The following is an 11,490-nucleotide window of genomic DNA, read 5'->3' as shown; positions in this document are numbered from 1 at the left end:
GCAAGAGAAGAAGCAGGCAGCGGAACCTTCGTGGCTGCAAGAGCTCAAGCTCAAGCGCATACTGCCGGGTGGACTTTTTTGACCCATGCCCAAGCTCACATGTCCTGGACTGACTACTGGATATTTTAACTTTTTAGAAAGGAGTGGCTAGCAGGTAACTTAGCTCCTACTGCATGGTGGGCTTTTAAAATATCTGTGGGTAAGTGGAGCGTGGGCACACATGGCTACTATATTTTAATGCACCTGCCACCGACAACGAGATGAGCTTGCCAGAGCAAGGATACACGGGTATCGCAAGAGTCGAGAGCTACCCTTCGGCACCATCCACATACATGCTACTATCTCTTCAGCGTATGGTAAATAAAATATACTACTATCTCCCACCCACGAGAACAAAATATCCACAGGACATGGTCTAAACACAAGGACCCTCGGTCCAGTATTTCAGCGCCATGTCTTGCGGTGCACACTGCGTGTGCTAGGAGCACACACAGGGTGCATGCCTGGTGATAAACGAGAGGGTGCTCTGGGTGCAGCAGGCACTCGAGTATAGATGAGCATGCCACGAGGAAAATACTAGTAGGAGTACTAGCTAGTCCACTTGCAGGCCCCTCTGACCACCGACTGACACTAGTAATAAATAAAGGTATTCTCAACCATTGCACAATAAATGGATGCGAGCTATTACCTTGTGCCTGGAGGTTCGCACGGATTTTACCTTCTGCCTTTGTTCTCACATGGTTTATCCTTTGCTCGAGGCTGGATGGGCATGGGGAGCCACACTTGTACGTGCGTTGCCTTCGGATGGCCTCGGGAGTGGCTCACAGCACGCCATGGTTACCGTTCGCACGCGCGCCCAGGCCGATGCAATTGCACTTTCTTCACCCGCAAGATGCTAATGACTGCTGAAGGACGGAGGGAGGTTCCGGCAGCCTCCAAACACGTTTCGCATGGAGCTGTGTTTGGAGGCGTCGTCTCGGCCTACAAACCCGAGGACATGGTTTGCTCTTTTTATGTCTTCCCAACCTCTTTCCTCTCATGGCTTTTTGTATCTGCATCCCCACGGACGGCGCGTTGTTGGCACAAGAGGATGTATTGCGCGAACAGAGTACGGCGAGAGTCTCTTCCAACGAGGAGGCTCAAGCTTAGGGACTGCGATGAGCCAAGAGGAGAGAGCGAGAGAAGGGGTGTGTCTATGATGGACCTAAGAACACAAGAGATTTTACCAAGTGCGGGCCTTCTGGTCGGATAACAGCCCTACGTCATGTTCTTTTTCTTATGGTGTGTATCAACTGATTTAAAGAGGAGTTTCTACATTTGATCAGAGGAGAAAAATCTTTCCCCGGGGGTCTCCTTCTCCTTTCACCTCCCCTGTGGGGCTTCTTTTATAGGGAGAAGGAGCAGGGGATATTACCACCTTGCCCCTAGGATATTATCCTACAACCACGTGGACAGGAGGGGTTCTGGAACCTTCATCCCTGTACACACCACGTGGTAGTGGGGATATTATGGTTCCTACAGCAATGCTACAGTTCACCGTATAAATATCTCAGGCTGGGGCGTTTCCCCCTTACAGTTATCCTTCAGTGGGTCGTACTAGTAGTTCGAGCACACGAAGAACCTCCTGTTGTAGGTGTCGGAGAAGTCGTTGGACTTCCTAACCCTACAAATGTCTCCACACCAGCACATCGGAACTTCGACCCTAGCAGGCGTAGCATCCAGCAACGATTTCTTTGGGAGAGGATCAGAAGCCATTTAGCTAGGAGTAGAAGAGCTATAGGCCTTTGGTTTCGTTGGAGAAGCTGCCTCCTAGACTGCTATTTATACTGAAATCCATGCTATTTCATGGACTAAGTCCGCAGTAAATAGTTGGAAGAAGGAATTGATTCCTCTACTTGGAGTGGTATGAAAAGCCTACGTCTACAAAGGCTTCATCTGAAAAGCCTACTTCTGAAAAGCCTACGTCTGAAAGTCTACACGAGATGGATCAATCCTCTTGTTGAACAGAACATCCAAGATTACATCCATCACCTCCGAGACCGTATCTTCGACTTGCAGCGGGAGGTTGATGCTATTCCAACTCCTCGTGAGGAGGACGAGCTAGTCATACACCTCGATGATCCTACCGTTTGCGTCGATCCGTGGCCCATGCCCGTGCCAAAAAAAGTATGGTTCTCCTCCTCCACCACCACCACTATGGTGATAGCAAATGCTAGGAGTCAGGATCATCCTCGCAATTCATTCTATGCTAGTACGGCTAGACCCACTGTAACGTAGTAGTACAATGGATTGAACTACCACATACTAGTACCATGCAATTTTATTAGCAAAGTTGGAAATCTACGATTACAATAGATCCTATTGCATGGATCGGAGATTTTCACCCCTTCTTTCACATGCTACTTCATGATCCACTTCTTCCTGGTGATGCAGTAGAGCTTCACGTCTCTATAGTAGTTCCTCATGCCTCTTAAGTTCTGTCTCCTACCTTCTTAAAATGTCATCTTGCAGACGTCGTTGCTCTTTCCGCCTTTGAAGTTCCTCGGCCTGTCGCTTACGTTCCTGTGTTCTTGTCGCTGACGTTCCTGTTGGCGCTCTTGACGTGCCTCCTGTCGCTGATGTGCTTCCTCCATCCTGATCTCGTACTCATATTTAGTTTTTAGCCTCTCTGATATATCCCCTAATGTAAGGCGACCGCACCATGTCAATCCATTCCTTAAAGTGATAAGGTTGTGGGAGATAAACATGATGTTAGGAGTGTTGTTCGTAATATAGAGTTCGGATGTGCGAATGAAGTGAATAAGAGAGGAACACACAATAACATCATCATTAAGTTCTGAACACATAAAGACTGTCTACCAAAAATCTCCACAACGAAAAATATTGACATCCGAGCTCGGTTGCCACACTGGCAGAACGAACGTTCATACCAGTGTGACACTCCCATGGGATGGTTTCTCCACGAATCCATGATGCGTGATTTTACTATGCTCACCAGAAAGTGAAACAATCTAATGGGAGACTCCCCCGTTGGCACCGCGAGCACTAATACAGGGGTACCTATCAGCACACTAGCTGCCGAAGGGCCGGTTGACACGGACCCTATCACACTGCTCACGCAATAAAAGCCCCACCACCAATCGGAATACCAGATGACGATACAGACATGCATCAGGCAAAATACCAACATGATACTAGTTGGCATTTCGGTTGCTGACTTTGTACCATTTTGGCAATTATTGATAAATGGATATTATGTTTGCAATTTTCAAATAAAATACTATTAAAAGAATCACCATCCCTGACCTCCCCGACGCCTAAGTGACGCGGTAATAACCACAGCTATGAATTGGTGTGTAACGCAAATACTGAAAAATCATCCACGATCATATTTTAATACTCAAATGTGTACCAGCATCCTTAAACAACAGTTTATATCACAATCCCTTCTGAGGATAACTCAGATTCTTCAGTTAATGTTCTCGCTTACAATGAACAGCTTCTGCCCGGATTGGTTAATTGCCTCCATTGGCTAATATTTGTCTTTTGCCTCCAAGGAAGAAAAAAAACCAAACGCATGACGAGGTCAGGAGCTGCGGCAATCAATGTAGATCACTCTTAAGGTTGGACCGCTTCTAGGAGCTTCTCATATACTTGTCGCGCCGACAAATCCTCAACCTAAATAAGGATCAAGTATTTTGTAGACAAAAATAATCAGACAGACATTCGCACCAAAAAAAATAATCAAGTGCATGAAAAGATTTGATTCAATTGACTACTATCGTTCAATCCAATGCATTGGAAATCTTAGATGAAATCAAATTCCATAGCATCGTGTTCCTTGTACTGGACTGTAAGAAGTGAGAACTCACGATCAGAAGCTTGGATTTATTGTTCCATCCTCTTTGAAGGGTCATCTGAGTCAACCTTAAGCCAAGCACCTGATTTCATAAATAATCAGCATGAACATGTTCACATAATAAGGTTCAAAGTTGAAACTGCCTATTCTTAAAGACTCCCTCCTACGGTCACAAATAAGTGGTGTTGTGCACTGAGAGTCGCGGAACTTTTACCATCAATTTATATTTTGATATATTTATAATACCAAATAAAATTAGAATGTTGTATAACTATGCCCAAAGATATATCCATTTATAGATTGGGCGAGAGTTGATGCCCAGCGACCCTGGGTGGGTGGCCAGCCAAGAGGTGGTGGCAGCACGACGGCTAGAACTGGCAGGTTGGAAGGTTATACCTCTTTACTCCTTAATGATCCATGACTCACCTGGCCTTATATTTTATAGCAAGGGCCTAACAGATTGACTCCACGGTTGCCGGTGCAATAGAACTGGCGGGGCAGGATCAATCACCTGGGCAAACCTGTTAGGGCGGACAAGTTGCAGTGAAAGAGAGTTTATCTTTCTCTTAAAGTTTTGCGGACTGAATCCTCGTGTCACCAGTTCAAATCTGGTTCCCGGCACAGAAAAAAGGATCCTCTGCAAGATCCTTTTCAGTTGTAATTCCGGGATTGGATTTACAAGGGGGCAGGAATCTTTCTTTCTTATCCTAAGCTGTGTGGGTCAAAAGGCTCCCTAGGTTTCACTCACTTTTTTGGAAAGAAGACAGGACTAACGATAAATTCTTTTGAACTTTTTTATTGGGGGCAATAAAGTAGGTGAAGTGGTTGGATTTTGAGAGCTGTTCCAACCACTGAGGTGGGATGAGTAGGAGATCCCAAGTACATTAAAATCCCTCGGGGTTTCAATCCTAACGCACGAGAAGAAAAACGAAAAGCATGGGACTTCCAGTACAATAGGGCCGGACCCTCTCGATCAAGGACCCTCTTTCCTGAAGGCCCAAGGCACATTATTCAGTCTAGATCAGATCAACATCAAAGCACTTGCAGTCTTTTTTGGCAGGACCAAGACCTTTCACCCCTAGCCACAAGTCATCCCCATATTTTTGTCACATCCCTTTGGAACTGGAACTACTGCTGGAGCATCCAATTCGTCAGTTACCGGCATGTCTGTGGTGAAAAAACCTTTTTTCAAAGCAAAGGCCCCGAAGTCACTTTACTCTCTTTATGCACAGGCACCTCTAATATAATCTTTGTCTAGAGAAGTATGACTTCCATAGAAAAACAAAAAGAAGGCACACTTTTTTTTTTTGACTCTATGCCAAAATTCAGACTAGGCAAAAGCCCTAAAATAATTAAAAAAAGATTTAAAAAACAAATTTCTAGAGTTAATGCCACCGTTTACCGGCGTTCCATTCAAAGCTTATCACACTTTTCCGTGGATTTCCCACAAAACTGCTTGTTGTGCGTTTAGAAGAGTGTTGGACCTCCACAACGTCAAACCATAGAACACAGCTCCTTTCGGTTAAAGAAATTCTAGATTATCGCTTTCCTCATGTACATGTTCAGCCGCAGCCAAAACTTCTAACTTACATCTATTAGAGATATACTTGCTACCTTTAAAAGATAATACTTCCTATCCTAAGAATCTCCTAAATTGACAAGTAACCGGAGTCTTTCCTAACTTAAGATAATTATCGGCAAGGACGACTTGACGAATGAGCAAGGGTTGGCAGCGGCTAAGCTGGCCACACCCCTCCTACAGTAGGTTGGGCTGGCCCACCTAGCCCATGGGCAATTGGTCCATAACATCACCTTTCCCTTCAAAAACCAGAGCATCATCGTGTTGAGGTTCCTAACGCCAAATCAATGTGCGGCTCTCCAAGCACAGATATCGACAGTGAGGTTGCGCAAGGTGCTGTCGAGGTAGAGCACGAACTGGTAGCAAACATTGCCAATGAAGCCGCGCATAGAAAAGCATTGAGAAGTGGGGAGTGTAACATCATTCCTGGAGTAGCAAACGTTAGTGGTAACGCAACAGAGGCAGTGAAGCAGCAGAGTTGTGGTGGTGAAAGACCCGAAGAGAAATGTGTCTTTTAGCGAAGGACAACTATCGGCGAGGTCGCGGCAGTGACCAAAGAGCACCCAAGAGTGGTCATCGTCAACATGAGATAGTGCATGGGTACAATGGGAGTGGCAGACGCATTAGAAAACTCATGCAACTTTGAGAAACTCACAGCCCAAGTGGTTGGTTAAGATGACATCAGTGCTTGCCACAGACGAGGCATCTCTTGCAGTAAGAGCACAGAAGCGGGGAAGGATTGAGATGAGCCGACGGAGTTCGGCATGTGCGCCCATACAACAATGTGGGGCAGCATCGATGAGGCAGGGAAGGAGTGGTGACGAAGCCAAGAGGTAGGTACTACTGTCGAAGAGGATGATGACATCCCCATCGCTCGAGCACGAGCATGAGCACAAGCTCCCTCCTAAACATAGGCCATGATTGACGCAAGTTCAAGCTCCCAAACAGCGAGGCGGATGTCACCTGGTGAATGTCCTCACCGTTGTCTCTCCTCACATCGGCATCTTCAACAAATTTTGTTGCGTCGTTCAAGAGAAGCCTGAACTCGCGACAATCATGGCTCATTCAGGAGGGAGCTTGCGCTCGTGCTTGGCCAACCAGGGACAACATCCTCTTCAACAAGCGTATCTACCTCCCAGTTTCATCACCACTCCTTCGCCGTCTTGGCTACAGGTGAGGAGCTCTTCACCACATTGTTGTAGGGCGCACATGCCCAACTCTGTCAATACAGCTTGATCCTTCCCCACTTTTATGCTCTTGCTGCAAGAGTTGCCTCGTTGATCATTGCCTACCACCGACATTATCTTCATCAACCAATGCAGAGTTTCTCACAGTTGCTCAAATTTTCTACGGCGTATGCCACTCCCACACTACCCCTACACTCTTGTTGATGACGGCCACTCTCAAGTGTTATTTGGTCATTACATTGACCTCGCGAGGGTATTAGCCACCACTGCTATGCTTCGCTGCTTCCAGATGTCGCATTTACCACTATGGGCACTTGGCGTCACCTTGTTATTGCTCCAGGAACTCTAGTGGTGCATCAAGTTGTTACTCACCCCACTTCTTGACACTTCTCTATGCGTGCATTGGCAATGTTTGCAACCAGTTCATGCTCTAATCTAGACAGCACCTTGTGCAACCTCACCCCGATATTGGGATTGGAGAGGTCCGTTGGATGGGGTGCTAGGACAGAGCATGGCCCAGCATGAGGATGCACTTGTTTTTGAAGGGGAAGTGGATGTTATGGGTCAGGTGAGCCGGCTGGACCCAGAGGCAGCGGTAGCCTGCCGCTGCTACCCAATCACCTATCACACCTACGATCTACGTGTTCTCTCCCTTAAATCATGAACCTAGAATTTTCATATATATTTATAAAGATATTGTTAGGCAAAGTTAAAATTGTTTAATTGCACGCACCTATGATGACATTTATTATTCACATGACTCAAATATCACCTTTTCTACAAGGCTCAAAATAAATACATATTATATAATTTTAAATGCTCCAACATTGCCAAGGGTTAAAATATCATTAAGGATAATCACCTTTCCCATAAATTCTAGCAACTCACTGTTAGCTTCCCCTCGAGCAGCAGGGGCAGCTACTGTTACTCGAACATCGTCAGCGTTCACTCCTGAAAGTACAAACAGTTGGGTCACCACTATATTTTCTGGCCATTGAACTGAAAAAATATTGTGAACTTTATAAAAATTCACCAATCTACTATGTTCTATAGAAAACTTGCATCGATTTTCATAAACAGTGCACATTGTGGTTCAAATAACAAATTTACTACAAGTCAATTGACATGATACATACTTGTTATTGCTGAACGCTGTGCCCGGTCTTCCACTTCAATGGCTACTTGGACAAGTCCACCTTCCAATTGTGTGATGCAAGGGGGTACAGGAGCATCCTGCAGTTTGCATTGTCTTTATGTTTAGATAATAGAAAAATAGACTGAAATTATCAAAGAAAGTTTCCATTAGGGTGGTAATACATGTGGATTTGTCTCAGCCGCAATTGAACTCAGTGCTCCATCAACAACATATATAAAAGGAGCAAGCTCCAGATCCTCTTCTGATCGGTAACAGACAAAAAGGTCACATCCCACACAGCTCATACGGAATTGCTTTTCAAGCTTTCCTTCTCCACTGCATCAAAGATACATATAATTACATACTCACATATGAAGTGCAACCTTGTAACCACCTGAAGCATAATGAGCCTGATGTGGGTTATTTGAAAGGAATGTGCACATGAGAATTGTGGATTACACATTTCAATAATTTGCAAAATTTTGCATAGTGTAATGGCTACTGTTATGCAATTAAAAATTAGCAAGCACACACTGAATTGATGAGGCTACCACTACAATTTTTCTATAAGTCAAATGTGCAAATACATGCCGAAGTAGCTCCGAATTTCACAGTTACCTGCTACCTGACAGTCTGGATATTATTCAACAGGTTTAGACTTTAGAAACGTATCCAAAGCAATCTATATTTGATAATCATAATTTAATCACAACAGAAAGTGCAAGAGCTAGAATAGGATTTGACTAGCAATAACAAAGTTATAAGGGATGGTTAATATACCGTTTCAACATGACTTTTCCTGACTCCTTCGCATTTAGCCTTGAGAGATGCTTTGTCTTGTCTAGAACATGTGCTTTGTCAGTCTTCCGCTTGGGCATCTTCTGCAATTGGGTATCTTTAGAATAAACACATCAGGATTGAATATAGGACAATTGCATCTCTTGAAGTGTTAAACTAGGAGTACAATAGCAGGAAAGCAGTAGCAAAGCTTGATGAGAAATTAAGAGGGGTCTGCTAAAGATTATGTAACAAACACTTTGGAAAGCAATATGTAAACTAGAAAATGATGGTTTATTTAAACTATTGTATTTTTAGCCTAACTGAGAGTACAGACCATGGCCTGCTATGTACGCATATGGAGTTTCCAAAACAAAAGAAGAGGCCACGATCCAGCTTGGTCAACACAAGCTGGAAATGAAATTACAATTTTGCAATTCAAATTTTCTTTTAGCAGGCAGATCACAAAATATAACTGCCCAACATATAAGACAACACCTGAGTGAGCATATAACTGTCCAGCTTGGTTAAGTGAACAAGAGTGACACCTGAGGACCAGGTTAAGTGTTATTGAATATGTGAAAAGATAAAACATAGATGCAGTATATCTTCTATATACACAATGCCAATGCAAGGTTAATGAAAACAGGTCATCTTTTGGAACAGTGCAGTTTAATGGAGTGATACGACCTGCTTTGGTCCTAGCCCTTTATGATCAATTCCCAGGGGGGCAGCAATGCTCAGCTTTGTTGAAGACACCTTCAGATTCATGTTCAGCTCTCGCCGTAAAATTCTTTAATCAATGTTTTTCAATTTTGACATCTTCAGCATGCATGTGGTACATATTTCAAAGATGAAGCAAGTCTAGTTTCATACGGGTCAAATGGTGCATCATTTGGAGGACATTGCCATGAGTGAATTTTGAAACTCTTTTAGTAGTCTAAATGTGAAATCAAAAGGGTGAGTTTTTCATCGCTGGTGTCTACAAAATTGTGTTTGATCCCGGAAGGGTACATTCAACTTCTTTTCCTCACCATTGGCACAAGTAGATTCGTAAACGACGCACATTCTATGCGGACAAACGTAGTCTAGTGCTGCAAAATTGCACACATCTGTATACAAATAAGATCTTGGGTGCTATATAACGTGCAACCAGGCAGGGATTAGATTAAAACCACCCCCCTCCTTAACAGCTCCGAACCAATGCTTCACATAGGAATCAAGACCCCGTCCCCCTCCAATATAAACACAACCAATCCTTAATTCCTGAATCGTACGCTCCCATGTGGACTACGCAGATCGAGCGAGATTAAGCGGGGGCAATTGTCTTCGAACAAAAAGCTCAATCATAGAGGAGAGTTGGGGAGGGGGGAGGAGCTGACCGGTGATGAGGACGTGGGAGGCGCAGTGCTTGCAGTAGTAGACGAAGAGGTCGGATTCGGGGCCCTCCGGCAGCGCGTCCTCGCTCGAGTACGTGTGCGTCGTCCGCTTCGGCATATCCTCCCTCCACGCAGATGCCGCAGCCAAGGGGCAAGTGGCCTTTGGAGCGCAACGATTCAGGTGGTGGCAATCGAGAGGGGGCGGTGACGCCTGGCTCTGGAGGAGGGATCCAAGTCGTCGGCGCCGGGACCAGGAAGGACCGAAGGAGCGCCGGCGGCGCCGGGAGTTGGACGAGGAGGAAGCACCTCGGCGCCGAGGTGGACTCGCGGACGATGCGGAGGCGTGCGCTGAATCGGTCAGAGGGAGGAAGGAATAAACGTGGTGACCCAAGACCTAGGGCTGTACTAATATATTTGGTAATCGAAATTGGCTGTTCAGTAGATCTTACGATAAGATTTCTTACGTGTCAGTGACCACATCTTTTGATGTGAACATCAGAAAAATCAGTTACAAAATTTGGGAATCGCTAAATTTCAACGTGGGTGTGTGTTTTTAAGGGCTTGACACTAAAGTTTGGTGTCCCATATTTGTGCCAAGATTTATACTATAGCAATGATAAGTATATGACGTAAGAAATTGTTTTGTGTTTAACGTCTTCTAGCATGTGAATTTTTTATATACCTTAGAAATTGTAGTTACAATCACCTTTTATTTAATTTTCGAGTAATAATTGTGTAATAAAAATCTAAGTGTTTGGAAGCCTCTAAAACACTCGTGTTGTATAGAGCTCTCAAAAATTTAGAGAGAAAAAAAGGAAGATAACATCATACATCCTCAGTACCAAATTCTATCAACACTTTATGTAGACCTACTAAAATGTTAAGATGGTAACTAATCATGTAATAACTGTTTTTTATATTACATCAGTTAGGTGGAGATATTTATAGTCATACATCAACCACTCCGATCATTATTATACTTATGTCACTTATCCACAGGAATATTCTACTTTACACTATAAATAATCTTGAGATATTCCTGAGGTATCACCGTTAATATATATTTACAAAGTTCTAACCTACCTGAGCTCGACACATGTCCCAAGGGGCCCGTATCGGATCTCCGTTCGGTGCTGCTAGCGAATTTTTCTAGTATCTTCTCGTCAGATTCTTGTTAACCCGCATGTTTCTCTTGGGTTAGGCCTTGTTTCTCTTGCCGAAGGTCTTTTCGTTGCATCCCTTTATCATATCCCTTCATCCTCTGGGTTTCGTGGTATCTCTTCGTCCTTCAGGCTTTATCTTATCCCTTCGTCCTGTGGGCTTCGTTCTTTGCTCTTCGTCTGGGCTTCAGCCTTTACTTCGCATCCGTGTTTTGCTACCGCTTTCGCCTTTTAATGTTCCTTTCTTCATATGCTCCCTTTGAGATCGTCACTTGCATCCCCAGACCTCCAGTACTTTGTCATACGGCATTCAGTCTAATTTCTATATAGCATAGTGATATGTTGTGACATTAATCTTACTACTTTAATTTTAGGGTTAGTTGATATGGCCAAAGTCAATGAACGGAGGCCAAT

General features: G+C 44.3%; 1 protein-coding gene across 2 annotated transcripts; it reads right to left on the bottom strand.

Moving 5' to 3' along the window:
- Window positions 1–3,369: 3,369 nt before the first annotated feature.
- On the bottom strand, window positions 3,370–10,310 carry LOC133890777 (UPF0235 protein At5g63440). Of its 2 annotated transcripts, none has more exons than XM_062331320.1 (7): window positions 9,920–10,310; window positions 8,541–8,655; window positions 7,943–8,096; window positions 7,762–7,858; window positions 7,488–7,576; window positions 3,873–3,941; window positions 3,370–3,678 (listed from the first exon to the last, which is right to left on the bottom strand). In XM_062331320.1, the coding sequence occupies exons 1-7, from the start codon at window positions 10,032–10,034 to the stop codon at window positions 3,619–3,621; spliced, it is 699 nt and encodes a 232-aa protein (XP_062187304.1). In that variant the 5' UTR covers window positions 10,035–10,310; the 3' UTR covers window positions 3,370–3,618. The 2 variants fall into 2 exon arrangements, with proteins under 2 accessions (XP_062187304.1, XP_062187305.1); XM_062331321.1 differs by having other exon boundaries at window positions 8,541–8,641.
- Between the last annotated feature and the right edge of the window lie 1,180 nt (window positions 10,311–11,490).

The sequence above is a fragment of the Phragmites australis genome, chromosome 14, assembly GCF_958298935.1.
Source record: "Phragmites australis chromosome 14, lpPhrAust1.1, whole genome shotgun sequence".
NCBI lineage: Eukaryota > Viridiplantae > Streptophyta > Magnoliopsida > Poales > Poaceae > Phragmites > Phragmites australis.
Note: the sequence above shows the minus strand (reverse complement) of the source record. Positions and strands in the feature narration are given on the sequence as shown.